The sequence below is a fragment of the Ictidomys tridecemlineatus genome, chromosome 8, assembly GCF_052094955.1.
Source record: "Ictidomys tridecemlineatus isolate mIctTri1 chromosome 8, mIctTri1.hap1, whole genome shotgun sequence".
NCBI classification, from domain to species: Eukaryota; Metazoa; Chordata; class Mammalia; order Rodentia; family Sciuridae; genus Ictidomys; species Ictidomys tridecemlineatus.
This window is the reverse complement of record NC_135484.1, coordinates 45,615,448-45,631,846: the sequence shown is the minus strand read 5'-3', so window position 1 is coordinate 45,631,846 and position 16,399 is coordinate 45,615,448. Positions and strand designations below refer to the sequence as shown.

The following is a 16,399-nucleotide window of genomic DNA, read 5'->3' as shown; positions in this document are numbered from 1 at the left end:
TTGTCTCAGATATGGAAACTGACTGGAAAAGATTTGAGTTGATGGAAATTTATATACTTTATGAAATCCATAATCCATTTGTTAATATATGTATTTTGTAGTATGTCTATTATACTTCCATTAAAACAGAGTATTGTGGGGAAAATAAAATTAGGAAATACTAAAGATAAGTATATAATAGGATGGGAATCATTGTTCTAAGACATAAAGAATTTCTACCAAGCTCCTGTCAAACGATGAAAAAGGGCTTGGGGTAGGATAAGGAGGTCACTCAGTGAAGACTTTTGAGACCTTAGACAAGGCAAGGTGCACTGCTCCCAATTGTAGTTGCCAATTTCACATAAGAGATACCTTTGCTGGATGCCTAGGTGGAAGAAGACACATTTAGTGAAGGTCATCAAAGATCAAGGAGACAGAACACAAAATGTGGACACCAAGCTTCCATGTCCTGTGCCATTTATGGAAGGAGAAATAGAAAGGGAAGATTCATTGACAGGACAACAACCCTGACAAGGTGTTTAAATTGCCTGGATATTTACTTGAAGTCACTGTTTAACACTGATGGTGATTTGTGAGATTCAGTCTGTAGGTTGAATCTATTTTTTTAAATGATGATAATGGAGATTTAAGGATAAAATGGGTAGAAAATAACACCCCTACCCCTTCCCCATTGCTGAGTCATAGAGCTACAATCCTTACCAAGTTGTAGGAGATTGAGAGAATAATTAAAGTCCTGGACTTAATTTGTATCAGTGCTGGAAGGTGCCTCCTGGGGAGCAAATCACTCAGCTAGTGAGTGAGCAGAGCACAGCACTATTGAAAAGTCCTGTGAACATGAAAATCTTGTAGGTCCTGCAGTGAGTTACACTTCAACAATATTCATTACTTATCAAAGACAAGAACTGTGTTGAACTAAATGCAATGAATTTATTTTTCATATTGTTTATGATGAAAAAAATAAGCACATCTTCCGTTTCTCTGACATGGTCGTGAATGAGAGAAATGAGACTGATGTGACTTTCACTCTCAATTCTCATATGAGGCCAATACATTGTCATTAAATAAGAAATATTTTTGTACATTTTTCTAAGTATAAAATGTACTCATAATAACTGTACTGTGAATATATAATTAATGGTAAATTTAAATGCCTCTTTTGAGCATATAGAAGACATTACATAGAGTAAATTGTCTGGATGGGCAGTGTTCATGAGCGCCACTTACAGGTTGAAGTTTTTATTGTGTTCTAGCTGCCAGTACTATTATCTGTGGCTGGCTCCTGAGAGCAAAGGGACACAAAAATAAAAAACAAAAAAGGAAAACTTTGCCCTCCCCATTTTAGATTCTTCTTTTGAGTTTTGTTTCCCCTCCACAATCTTCCTGCCTTTTCTTACCTTTCTGTATCTTCAGCTACTTGTATTTTTGTTATTTGCCTAGAGTTTACAGATGTTTGACAGATGGTCTCAAAGGGTGGTAAATTGCCATGATGGTATGGAAAGTTGAATTGTATGGTTTTTGTTGTACAGTTTTATAAATTTTTGAATTACCACATGGAGCTTTAACCTCCTGTAAGCTGGATTTATTTGAGAAAAAATCCTGGTCTCTTAGGTGGGTTTCTCTCCTGTATGGTACTTCCCCCCCCCCAACTGGCATCTGTAGTTTTTCCTTGGAACCTGTGCTTTCTTGAATTCCCTATTTCACCAGAATTCCTGATTTTTCCAGTTTACACTTAAAGTATTGAGTTTAAACTTCATCTTCATCCCCATTTATCCAAGATTCTAGAGGTAAGGGATTCCTTATTTACTCCTTCAACTCCATTGAAAGGTGAGAAATAGATAGACCCTTGACCTTACCTTCTTTTAAATATTTTTTTTACTTGTCAATGGACTTTTAATCTTTTTTAAAGAAATTGAACCCAGTGCCTCACACATGCTAGGTATGTGCTGTTCCACTGAGCTACATACAACTCCAGCCCAGACCTTGACCATATTAAGGGGTGACCTGAGAGTTTCAGACTTTCCCAGATAACTGTAAACCAGTGTTCTTATTTTTATGATAAAATAAAATCCATGTAAATGAAAATTCATATTCCTTTTCAAGATCTTTTTAAGGGTCCTGTGTATTTCAGATTCTATAGAGATGTTTGGCTTAAGAAACATTATCTACCTCATTCCCTAAACAGTTACAGGGAAGATATTCTTTTTTTAATATATATATATATATATATATATATATATATATATATATATAGTTGTTGTTGTTGTTGTTATCGGGGACACAACATCTTTGTTTGTATGAGGTGCTCAGGATCAAACCCAGGCGGCACACATGCCAGGTGAGAGCACTACCGCTTGAGCCACATCCCCAACCAAATATTCTTTAAACCTTGCAATGACATCCAACAAATTCAGTCTGTAGGGGGCATACCTGATCCTTCCCTTCTCAAGATTCTCAAGGTTAGGAGATTTCTGCCCATTGCACAGGAGAAAACATTAAAATTAACATTTAAAATATAATCAGTCCTTATTGTCAGTAGTTTTCTAAGGGCCCAATGCTTTGTTCTCTTTCTTTTTTCCTCTGGGACTTTTTGCATCTGAGCACATCACTGAGTATTCCCTAATTTTTAAAATTTTGCTAACTATGAATTAATGTTTTGTCCATTTAGTTACTGCAAGATTTTTTCTGCTCTTTGGAAATGTTTTTTTATTTATTTTATAAATCAAATAAATGTATGGTAAAAATCAGAAAAATATACAAATCCTATGTACACTGTCACACAAATATTCCCAAAAGGAATAGTAATAAGATCAAGGGAAAAAAATAATACTAACATCCCAGAAGTGCTCTCATTTACCTGTTAAGTTACTGCATTATTCCTTGAAGGTAAACACCCACCTTCTAAAACCATCATTAGTTGCACCTTTTTTCGAATCATATAAGAAAACATGCAATAAGTGTCTGGCTTTTTCCACTGAATATTATATTTCTAAACATGTGTATATTTTTCAGAAAATTGTAACTCATGTTTCTTTATAATTTGTTTCATAATGTGAAGTGTCACAGTTTACTTATTTATTTGGATGTACATGGATATTGGTTTGTGCAGTGGTTTGGGTAAATGTCCTCCAAAAGACCCCTCTGTTGAAAGCTCCATCCTTAGTGCTCTTGGGAAGCAGAGCAACCTGTGGGATCTAGATGGAGGAAGTTAAGTCATCAGGGCCATTCCTTTGGGGAATATTAGGACCCTGGACTTTTCTTCTTTCTCTTTTTTTCCTTCCCAGATGCCTTGAAGGGAGCAGCTTTACTCCACTACACACTGCCCATCATGAAATAATGTTTCACTACAGCCCATAATCCACTGAGTCAAGTGACTGTGTCTGAAACTTCTGAAACAATGATCCAAAATGGACTTTTCCTTTCTGATGAATTTATTATCTCAGGTATTTTGTTATAATAATGGAAGGACAAGTAACACAGATTGTTTCCATTTGATGACTTTGTATGGTGCTACCCTTAAAGGCTTATAAATCTACTAAACTTTTATTAAATATTCAACTGTTAACTTTCTGTGATGTAATTTTATTGAGTGATACATTATGGGTAGAACTTTTTGTTGTGGTGGCAGTGGTGTTTCAGTACTAGGGAATAACCACAGGGGAGTTCTACTACTGAACTATATCCCCAAGCCTCCTTTCCTTTTCTAAAACTTTTGAGACAGGGTCTCTGTATGTAGCTGAGGCTGGCTAGAATGTGCTATCCTCTTACCTCAGCTTCCTAGGTCCTGAGATTACAAGTGCATGCCATGATGACCAGCCTGAAAAAAATATTTTTCATCTAGTGTAAACGGTGATCTGTTAAATTATTAAAAAGAAGTACCTGTTTATGAAGGATTTCTCCATTTATTCTATATCACATTTGAATATCCACATTGATTTTGAAACCAAAGAATTAAAATTTAAGTACAATAATAAAATGATTTTTAAGGTTTAATTGATCCTGAGTTTAATTGTGGGTAATGGAAAATACACAATACAGAATAGTCTCTGAAGATATTTGCAAGTCATGTTTTATACTTTCTGTTTTGCCATTTTCATGCAGGGTACCAAAGCTGAAAAAGCAATTAAATTTCTGATTTTTAATTTTAATTATTAAAGTAAAACTAATTTTTATAATTTTAAAGAATTCATGGCAAATAATCTAAACATAGTTTATTTACTTTGTTAATTAAGTTTTATAATTAGTAATAGGCATTATGTATGTTATTATTACTATGTATGTTAAGGTATAGCTTTTGATTAGAGTTCATATGATTCTTTTATAGTTTGATTAGAATTTTACTCCTCATTTATATCCCAGATGAACTTCAGGGGAAAGTCTTTCATTTCCCTTTGGAATGTCTTTTCAAATCTTTCATTCTGCTCCACAGTAAAATGATGTTTCCAATCTCCAATGGTACCTAATGGGATAAGAACATGAATGACATGTTAAAAGACTGCCTCAACCATTGAACCCATTTGTCCCATTATCCCAGATGTGGAATACCTGTCAAATTTAAATGGAGCAACCAATATACCTCTTGTGGTAACTTTCTAATAGTATGTGAATATTATTGTGTTCACGGAATTTAAAAATTGGAAATTAATGGGTTAATCTCTTTTCAACCAAGCTAAATATTTGTTTGGGTCCATAGGATTGGAGACCTCATCTTTTCTTTCACAGGAATGATTGAATAAAGAATCTAGGAATACAATAATGCAGTAAATAGATTGAAAATTCACTTCCCCAGATGTTAGACTTTCCCACTATGTGATCCTTAGGAATAAAAAACTATAAAGATATGAATATATTATACTTTAAAAGTATTTTTAATGTATATACTCCTGTATATATACTAAGTGAACCTCATACTAAGTGAACCACATTTATCAACTGTAATATAATTCTTACTAAAACCCTCCAAGATAAGTATTTCTTTCGTTTTCAATTTGGAAGAAAAAAAAAAAACGAGACTCAAGTATTTTCAACTAATAAAATCAAAGTCATATAGAGGACCAGAGCTTCTCTTTCTGCATCTTTTTTTTATACAAGATTAAACCATCATTATTCCTCTTTTTGGTGGGGGTGAGTACTGGAGATTGAACTCAGGGGTACTCGACCACTGAACAACTCCCCACCTCTATTTTGTACTTTATTTAGAGCCAGGGTCTCGCTGAGTTGCTTAGCACCTTGTTTTTGCTGAGGCTGGCTTTGAACTTGCATTCCCCTGCCTCAGCCTCCTGAGCCACAGGGATTACATTATGCCATTCTTCCTAAGTGAAAAATAACTTGGCATTCCAGCTATCAGGTTCACTTGTGTAGACATTATTATTGGCCTTTGGAAAAGATAACAAGCTCTTAGGGATATGAGAATTGCTTTTTATCTGCTGTAGCTGAGGAATGAAAGGGAGAATTTATAATATATGTCATAAAAAAAAGAATTTTAAAATATATCTATCAATATTTAGGGCAATGTCCATAAGATGTTTATATAATTGTTCATAAATTAATATCCATCATCCTATTGGTAAATTATGAGCCAATTATGACATAAAATATGAATAAAGTAGAAGTGAAATGTTTAGAATGTTTATACACTAAATGATTAAATTAAAAATTAACAATTTGAAGCCATGTGTGGTGGTGTATGCTTGTAATCCCAGCAGCTCAGGAGGCTGAGGCAGGAGGATGTTGAGTTCAAAGCCAGCCTCAGCAAGGGTGAGGCTCTAAGCACCTCAGTATGAGACTGTGTCTCTAACTAAAATACCAAATAGAAGCTGGAGATGTGGCTTAGTGCTTGAGTGCCCCTGAGTTCAATCCCTGGTACTACTATACTACTACTAATAATAATAATAATAATTTGAATTTAAAGGGTATCAGTTACAAGGGAAATAATATTCATTCTTGACAACTACTTCAAGCATGTAATAGGATCACAGTAAAAATGATTTCAATGAATTTTGAAGTAACTGAATTCATAGCAGATAGCACTAATAAGATATCACTCTTTGTGATGACACATGGGAACACAGTAATCCAAACCTCCTCCCAGAACAGCAAAACACACATTGAGTTTACTCCTTAGATTATTCTAGAAGAAAAAAGGGAAAATAAGGATTATTTTTCTTCTCATTTAATATACCTGCCCAGGCTCATGTGACTTAGAAACAAGGCAATATTAATTAAGCAAGTTAATGTGTCAGTTTGTATACTAACACGCTATGTTTCTTGAAAACCTCTTCAGATCTACTCTCAATTAGACACTTAATTTCTCTAGGTTCCAAATGTCACTGTTACTTGGAGAGACATATTGGAAGCACTTATCATTTCTCCTAGGTATCAAGGACTTGAATGTCAGCTTACATCTTGCTACTATGAACTACTGAATAGTACCTTTGCGCAGAAAATTTCCTTCATTGTTTCTCACTCCCATTTCCTGTTTTACAATATCATTATAATTTGCTTGTGGATTAGTCTTCATGTTCTGAAAGGTAGCCTCTTTCACAACAGTATCCACAACTTCTTCATTAAGTTCTTTCTCAAGAAATCTACAGATTTTCAGCACTGCACTTCTGAGGTCCTGGAAGAGTCAGGAGTATGCATGAGTTACAGCTAAACACACAACATTTTCATATTCTAGTAAAATTGATTCCTGGAATGCAAAGAAGTGTCATCACATGAACCAGGCAGTTTGTTATGAGAATGGGAAAACAAACTGCCATGATCATCTCAATTGATGCACAAAAAACATTCAGTAAAATTCAACATCATTTTATGATGAAAAGCTCAATAAATCTGCAATGGAAGGAATCTACCTCAACATGAAAAAGTCTTATATGGAACAGCTAACAGCAAACTCAACTAAGAGAGAAAGATTTTCATCTGAGATGTGGAGTAAGTTCAACTCCATTTTTCCACTTTTATTTATCATGATACTAGAAATACTAGCTGGAACAACTAAGCAATAAAAACCAAAAAAAGGTACTGAAATAGAAAAATAAAACAAATGAAATGATCCTTGTTAGCCCATAAGATTATCTTATACATTGAAAACCCCAAGAAAAGTACTCACACACACACACCAAAACAAACAAACAAAAAAAAACCCAAAACAAAACAAAAAAAAACATTAGAACAAAGAAATTTAAGTTGTAGAATAAGAAACCAAATATCTGAAAACTTCTACTACCCATAATACATAAAGAATTCTTACAAATCAGCAAGAATAACAAAATCAGTCCAATGAAAAATTGCCAAAGAATCTAAATAGAGATTTCTCCAAACTAGATATACACATGTCCAATAAGTACATGAAAAGATGCTCAGCATCACTAATCATTAGGGAAATGCAAATCAACTACAGTAAAGTACCAATTCACACCCATTAGGAAGGCTATTATTATTTTAAATATTTAAAAATTTTATGTATTTTTATTTCAATATTTTTATTATTAAAAATAAAACACAACAGAAAACAATAAGACCAATGACACAGAAAAATTAAGATTTATGCATGTTGGTAGAAATGTAAAAATACTGCAAATGCAATGGAAATAGTGTGAACCTAAAAACAGCATTACAGTTAAAGTCTCAGAGAGAGATTTGTACACCATGTTCATACATCATTATTCACAATGCAGAATGTAAAAGTGATGTGTATGTATGTATATGTATGAGATACACAAATAAAGTGTAGTACATATATACATTGAAATATTATTCATCCTTAGAAGGAAGAAAATTCTGATTATGCTACAAATGCATGAACCCTGAAGACATTATGGTAAGTTAAATGAGCCAGTCAAAAAGGACAAATACTGTATGATTCCCCTAAGACTAATCAACTTTGTAAACAAAGAAAGTAGAATGGTTTTTTACAGGACCTACAAGGGGCTGAGAGTGGCGAATGAGGGATTATAGCCTTGAGAATATAGAGTTTCAGTTTTGCAATATGAAATCATTTTAGAGTAGGATTGTGGTGATGTTGGCACAAGAATATGAACATACTTCAGGCCATACAGCTGTTCCCTTAAAAAATGGTTAAAGCAGGCTGGGAAAGGTGGCTCATGCCTGTAATCCCAGGGACTCAGGAGGCAGAGGCAGAAGGATGGCGAGTTCAAAGCTAGCCTCAGCAATTTAGCAAGGCGCTAAGGAACTCTTTGAAACCCTGTATCTAATAAAACACAAAATACAGCTAGGGATGTGGCTCAGTGGTTGAGTGCCCCTGAGTTCAATCCCTGGTATCCGCCTCAGAGTGGTTAAAGTGGTATATTTTATGTCATGGATATTCTATCACAAGTAAAAAATATACTTTATGTGATGGATATTTTATCACAAGTAAAATTTCAGTGGGAAGATAAAACCTAAACAGAATTGGATATGATCAGTGCATGTTGCATGGTCATATAGAAATCAGACAACAAAACCCGTTAATATGTAATTAATATTAATAAAAATGATTTACAAGATTGTTATCCTAGATATTTGAGGTTGCCTTTATTGCTACAGCTTTTAAATGATAACCATGGTGACTGTGTGTAGTGAGAACGAACCCTTGAGGAAAACTACTAATAATTAATAGATAAGCAGGAAATTAGAACCCCACTTACCCCCCAAAAGCCTATTAAATATGTATGAAAATGACTAGGAGAATGAGTTTTACTGAAACCAGGAGAAAAAAGGTTTAAAAATAGAATTTTTAAAAATACTTCTCATTTTACCTTTTTCATATCTTCATAGCTCATGAACAGAATATTGAAGTCATGTCTGTGTTCATACCAGCCTTTTATGTGATCAAACCAACGACTTCCCACCACTGTGCAAAAAATAATTAGTAAGAAGGTGAAGATGTTGCACTTATTGAATAGCAAAGTATTGTCTCTTTTCCTCCTTATAGTCAAAAAAAACAAAAATAAAGGCCCCAACCACTGGACATCTATATTACTGTTTTGAAATGATTACTGCTTAGGGGAACAATCATGGTTTTCATAGAGAAGTGACCATAAAAAGCGACCTTATGGATGCAGGAAGGCAGCAATAAAGAAATGAGAAAGCCCCTGGGTCTAAGTTTAAATCAGATTTCTTTAAAGCAATTTCCTCCACTTTCTATATCCACCAGAAAACACATGTGTCCATTTTTCTTCTCATTCTCTAAGATCTCTGGATAGCAAAGCTACCTGTTTACAATGAGACAGAACCTGAATGCAATCTTTAAATGAGTGAGATCCTGATACTTCTCACTACAAGTCCAGTAGAACAGTCAATCCTCATCAGTAGTGGAGTGATAAACTCCACCATGGCCCTAGAAGGCTTACCACAGTTCCATGAGAGGGTACACAAACACCCTGATCATTAGTGATTCTGGAATGTATTGATTTAATTATATTTGTAGCTAGTTTAATTTGATAGAATACGTGTAAGCCTCTTATGGACTGGTCAAAATGTTTTCTAAACAACATGCCTTTGAAAACTTGATAAGACCCACATGGTCCTGGCAAGGAAGGAAAATCCACTGGGTGGCAGACTAAGTTGATATGTCATAGTAACTACTCAAGAGCATCCATTGTACAATTGCCCTTTTCCATCTCTCTACATATTTTCCCTAAGTTTCTTGATAAATAAACTCATAGTTACCTTGTCCATCTAGAAACATTTTTATATAATTCTCAAAAGTTTCAGAATTCTTTAATATAGCCACCCAATTTGAATAATGAAAAAAGGAAACCAAAACATCTTTAGGATTTCTGTAGATATAAAGAATCTGCAGGAAGAATTAGAAACAATATTAACAATTCCAGCATATTGTTTCAAGTTTTTAACAGTTGCATCACATTTATTAGCTGAATAAATCAAAATTATTTTAATCCATTCTTCTAGTCATGAAAAATTAGGTGTTCCCCCAATTTTTCTCTATTACAAAAAGTGTTGAAATAAATTCTTTTACTTACAGGACAAAGAAAATTAATATGAAAAATACCACTAATGAAAAGTTGAAGCAAAAAAAGTTCTTTCACAGAATACATAATAATTATTGTCAATAACCTATCAAAACAGGCTTAATCTCATTACTGAGTATTGACATGTAGGTTAAAATCACTTTAACATACCTCTTCATAAATAACACATTGAAAAAATTTAAAAGTCTGATATGTATCATTACTAGGGAGGAAGTCAAAACATGTCCATTACCAATTTAGCAGGAACTGATACACCTGCTTTTTTAAGAAAATATAATCCCCATCCCATAAAACTGAAAATACTTAAACTTTTCGCTTTGCAGTTCCCTTCTTGGATGTATATTATAGGAAAATTCCTGCATATGTGCCCAAAGGCCATTCTCAAGAACACTCATAGATATGAGTGATATGCAAATGCTGAAATATTCTAATTTTTCTATGAAGAGAAAATACAGATCTGGTAGAACTACTCTCAGAAGTTATATTATGCAGCAGTTAAAATGGCATTTCAAATCAAGAACAAACAAGAGCATGTGGCAAAATCCCAGAAAATTAGAGAATAAGGAACAAAATGAAAGTAAGTAAAATTGTAGGCCAAATGATTTAACATGATGGCCCATAATTTGTTTTCAAAGACCAACAGAAAAGGAACATTTTTACACTGATGATCATAATAGAAAAACTTCAATGGAAAAGTTCCAGTAAATCTGTAAGTATTTTGATTTAGTCACAATTATAGTAGAACACTTACAGACAATTGTCTTTAACATAACAATAAAAGCAAAAATAAATTTATAAAATTGATTATTAAAATTTTATTTTATTTATTTATTTTATTTAGTTTTTAAATTTTGTATAAGTACCCAACACAGAAAATTTATCTCCTTTTCTCATGTATGAAACATATTGCATGTTTGAAAACTGATCATGCAATTGACAATTAACTTTTAAATAAATTCCAAAAATTAGAATATGTAAACACCATTGCCCATGATAGAAAACTATGCAAACACTTTCAAACTAAAAAGAATCTCAAAAGAGCTGAAACCAATTATAAAAGTAAAACTGAAATAACAGAGTTTTAAACACTAACAAAATCATATCCATAGTTATACTAAAAGTGATATTCATTTTAAAATGATAATATTGACAATATAAACACTGGAAATAGGTAAACTGAACATTTAACTTAAAAAGATACAAAGATATATACTAAAATGAGACAATAATTAAAATGAAAGTATACACCCAGAAAAAAAAAGCTAGTTCCTCAGAGGGTGAAAACCCAGTAAAATAGAAAACTCATTATATCCTGAAAACTCTAAGAATAAGAGAATATAAAATTTTTATCTTTGCAACATGAATGCAAATATATAACCACAAAATTGGAGTAAATTGACGAGATTATTAAAAAGTTATACTTTTTTCTATGTTAAATATCTACAAGTGGGTAAAAAGAATAATAAAAGGTACATATTGATTGTATTAAAGTAGACCTGATAAAATAGAGCCATAGAATGAAGCTTCAAGAATGTTGGTATATTGCAATGTTTGTTTTCCCAGAAAAAAATCTCTCTTAAATTAAAATCCACATTTGATAAGCTTTGTGAAACTACACTATATTGTAAAAAGTTGATAGAAAACTTTGCCTTATCAGTTAAAATGTACAAAACAGGGAAGAACTGCTACATAATCAGCAGCAGAAGTGCCTATTTTTGGAATAAAGATTGCACACTGAAGAGAGAGACAATGAAAATTTAGCATATCAATATATAGACTTCAAAATAGTGGAGATACTCAAGTCAAAGTTTTAAGAAAATATTCTGTGTCAATTAGTATCCCTTGGGACAAGTATAATGCAATATTCATATCTCATAGTATAAGATTTAATTTATAATCCTAAGAAGGTTTTAATATAGCCAGGCTTGGTGACTCAAGTCTGTAGTCCCAGCTACCTGGGAGGCTGAGACAGTAGGATCACATGTTCACAGCCAGCCTCAAAAAGAGAGGTGCTGAAAATATAAAACCACAGAAATGAAATGAAAGAATGAAACCCTGTCTCTCAATAAAATACAAAATAGGGCTGGGGATGTGGCTCAGTGGTTGAGTGACCCTTAGTTCAAGCCCATGTACCTCCCCAAAAAAGGTTAAAAATAATGTTAGCTAGGCAAAAGCTGGAGGGTATTTACATAATCTTTGTTGTTGGTGTTGTGTTTTCTTAGTAAAGCATCAGAACCAGAAGTCACAAAAGAAGTATTAACAGTTGGGCTACATAAGGTTAAAAGTTTTAAACAGTTTTTAAGAAAAGTCTTTTCTTTTTAATGGGGAAGACTTTGCCCAAAGTAAATATTCCACAAAACAGTAAATAAGACAACCTAAAGAAATATGGGAAAAAATAAAAAGAATATTGAAAGGCCTATAAAAATATATAAAAAGATAATCTTATTAAAATTGAAAGTTAGATTTGCTCAAAAATGAGATTACTTTCTTACTTAGCATATTAGGCAAATTTGATAATTCCCATTATTAGTAAGCATGTGAGGACAGAGGCATTCCTACATGGTATTTGATGAAGTATAATTCATATATTATAAAAAGCAGGTAGGTAATCATAGTCAACACTTAAAATATTAGACATTTTAATTTGAAAACTTCACATTAATTGAAACATGGCATGAGAATTAAAGTGTAAGTCTATACGAATGTTTATTACAACACAAGACATCCATTGGCTAAAACTTACCTGTCCATCAAATACACATTAATTATTGCAAAGCCACACAATAAAATTCTATGAAATCATAAAAAAGAATGGCATTTATGGCCAATGTGAAACAATTTTTGTTATATGCTATAGAATTACATTGCAAATTATATCCACGATTGCTTATTTCAGGCATAGTTTTTAGAACATTCATATATTTTTGTTGTGGAAGGCAATATTCTAAACATACAATGATTGTAACATTTGGGGAATCTATTTAAAGCAGGTTATTTTGCTTTTGCAAAAAAGAGAGAGAGAGAGACTACATACTTTAGCTTTTTTGTTCTTCAGACCTTTTGGAACTAAATAATAGGGAAGATGAGAACTGAAGAGGCGAGGGGATGGTATTTTGGTAAAGTCCAAATTATGATTATTGTATTCAAAGAAGGGAGCTCTATCTATTGTTTTGATGTCTTCAGTTCTGTTACGATGCCCCTCAAAATAAATCAAGCTTAGTATCTGCTGAGTCCAGATGGTACCTGAAAAAATAAATCATCTTGTTTTCAAACTCAATTAGTCATTAAAAATTAACTCAACAATAGTGTCATTCACCATAATCATTTGAGTTTTCTTTTCTTTTAAACACTTTAAGTATGCTAACAACTTTGTCCAACTTTCATTTTTGTCTCTATGAAACTTTAAAGTTAATAAAGATAAAATCAAATACTCTAAATTCCTTTGTCACTTGAAGAGTTGTGTTTGTTCTGATTCCATTTTAGTAATGATTTAGATTAATTCTGCCTCTCCTTCTCTGTTTCCTGCTCCATGTTAGGTCCTTTTTCATGTTCTTAATTTTTTCCTTAACTTATAATAATTTTACATATTGACGGGGTAGAGTGTGGTATTTCCACACATGCATACACCCTGTACTGATCACATCAGGGAAATTAGCATTTCCCTCTGTGTCATTTCTTTCTGTTTGGAGTCTTCGAGCTTATTCCTTCTGTATTTTCTTACAATATGTTATTGGTTACTGAGTCCCTTTTGACTATATTTTGTGGGTACCTGTTTTTCTTTCATGAAATTCCTTTTTCAGAACTTTACCCTTTAGAATTATAGACAAATTAACAAAATTATAGAGAGTTCACTTTCCCCTCCTTTTCTCTTTACCATGTAAAGTGATTTTGTAAACTATTTAAGCATCCAAGGATGTCAGGAAATAGCAGAACTTCACATGAGCAAAGATAGATATATAGATATATATAACACATTTTATTTAATTGTATGGCCTAATCATGTATGACCAACTTCTTTGTGGTCTGGGGAAACCACACTATAAATAAGCAAAACATTGTATGTAAAATCTTAATAACTACAGCTTTACTCCTTAGTCTGCATGGGCAACTATAAAAACTCAAACCAAGCCAAGTATCCCGCCCTGCTGAAGTAGAAGTCACTATTGCTATTATTAGTACTTGTTTAGCCCAATAGGATTGTGTTTTACCACTTCTTTATAATGATTATCTTCACAAATCTCAAAATCATTCTTATTTCATTTTCTAGTAGAACTTAGTGGTTGAAAACATTTTTGAGAATCTTCAGTGGAACTCAGTTGACATGGAATACTTCTCAAGAAAATGAAACATCTTGGAACATGAATAATTATGGAAGATAAATCTTCCAATTCAGGAAGCATTTACAAATTAGAGAAAAGATGAGTTTGGACTGTCTCAGGTCTGTCCAACAGACCAAGCCAACAGGTCAGCCTTTGCCCAGTACCTGCACATGGCTCAGTATTTGGTTTATATATATATTTAACAGAATTGACAATATATCAATTGCAAATGAGCTTTGGTAGTATAGATTTGAGATTTAGCTTTTTTTCTGATTCCTAATGGATATATAAATGTATGTCAGGCTGCTGTTAATGTCTGAAAAAGAGCACATTTACATACACAGAGACACAATCTCTCTCTCTCCCTCTCTCTCTCTCTCTCTCTCTCTCTCTCTCTCTCTCTCTCTCTCACACACACACACACACACACACACACACATATACCAAACTTAGGAAAAATCTACTATCATGAGGCCACTCTTTACACTTACCAGATTTTGGATAGGTGACTATGAAGACATCATCATCTCTAATTTCAAAATCATCTGCACTTCCTACTATATGCATTTTAACTAAAGACCTTTCAAAATTGTAGCCTTTAAATTCAAATAAGTATTCCTCTGTGTTGTCCATATTTTTTCACCTACAAGTGCAAACATATAATATCAAGTTATTTTAGAAGTGAAAAATAGTTATTGAGTGGTCAATATATGCCTAGCACTTTTGCAATGTCTGATGTGTATGAACATATTAATGACACTAACCACAGCACATATATGAATGATTTAAAACTTCACAAAACGCCAACATTGCTGTATTGCTAGCATCAGTGTTTTAAAGTTGAGGCAGCAGAAATGCTGAAAAGTGAGACAACTCTTCTTAAAGGTCCATGAGGAACAGATATCATGATCTTCAACATAGAGAAGAAGAATTAACTCAGAGAAGTCAACCAAATTATTTAAACTTGTCCAGCTGGTTGAACTGGAAAGATTGGAGAAGGGATAATTTGGCCAGAGAATTCATACTTTTTATCCAGAAATTCTTAGTGTTTTACATTTTATTGCTTATATTTTTTGATTGTTGTAGAAATAAGAAATTCTTCAATGGATATTCTTTTATTTCTAATGTTTTTCTAGAGTATGCATAACTCATTGTGTCTGAAAGAAACTTCTGAATTAGGGATCTAAGATGCTGTTGACAGTGATAAAAGAAAATGCTTTGCTCTTTAAATTGCTGTTACTTCAGAAATGCTGTCCTCGTAGTTACAAGTTACTTCATGAAACTTATCATAGTTTACAGTAGGAGATTTTAAAATCAGAAATCATATGAATCTCAATAATAAACTAAAACAAAAATGGAAAGCAAACAATGTAAAGACAAACATTATTAAAATTTTGTAATGAGAACAAAAGGGAGACATACAGGCAAGATGCAGAGGGAGGAAAGATGACAGAATGGCCAAGAGCCAGCTTTATTTATATCCATAGGTTACTTCAGGTCATTGGCATCATTAGTACATATTGTTCATTGTATTACAGACTTGGCAACATTATGCGGCTTATCCCTCAGTTACATACTAAACTGCAATGTGCAATGTTAGGTGTTTTATGTAGTTCTCAAGAAAGTCCATTGTATAAAGTTACTGTTATGTGGAGAGATTTAGGCTCAGTGAAACATTGTGTTTGTCCTAGGGGCTGTATGCCTGAGATCAAGGTCTAGGCTGGTAAGATTCTAGGGGCATTGCCACAGCAGCTACACATTGCACATGTATTCATTATCTTACTAGTTCCTAGGAGAAATTCCAGGGCATTCTAAGGATGGGAAACAGAGTTCCAGTTACCCTCTCTGAATGTGCTCAGAAGAGGAATGCTTCCCTGTGTATATCCATGGTCAGAATCCCTACAAAATTCAGACCAGCCAAGCATTTCTATTTGCTCTTCCTGAGAAATCTTTCCTTGAAGGTTACATAATTGAGACAATCCCATAAGTTCTAACAATATTAGATTTAGAATCAATATAGATTTCAGTTTTTTTTAATTCTGTGCATGCCAAGAAACTGAATTTGCTAAAAAGCTGCAAATATGGCTT

The 16,399-nt window shown here is 33.1% G+C and overlaps 1 protein-coding gene across 2 annotated transcripts in view; it reads right to left on the bottom strand.

Moving 5' to 3' along the window:
* Nucleotides 1-3,879: 3,879 nt before the first annotated feature.
* LOC101965332 (amine sulfotransferase) overlaps nt 3,880-16,399 on the bottom strand; it is a 64,182-nt gene continuing 51,662 nt past the window's right edge. For both annotated transcript variants that reach the window (XM_040283236.2, XM_005342418.5), the window contains exons 2-7: nt 14,803-14,954; nt 13,027-13,235; nt 9,670-9,796; nt 8,757-8,851; nt 6,430-6,616; nt 3,880-4,456 (exon numbers count right to left, since the gene is read on the bottom strand). In XM_040283236.2, coding sequence (XP_040139170.2) covers nt 4,335-4,456; nt 6,430-6,616; nt 8,757-8,851; nt 9,670-9,796; nt 13,027-13,235; nt 14,803-14,944 — 882 coding nt within the window. In that variant the 5' untranslated portion in view covers nt 14,945-14,954 and the 3' untranslated portion in view covers nt 3,880-4,334. The remainder of the gene's footprint in view (nt 4,457-6,429; nt 6,617-8,756; nt 8,852-9,669; nt 9,797-13,026; nt 13,236-14,802; nt 14,955-16,399) is intronic.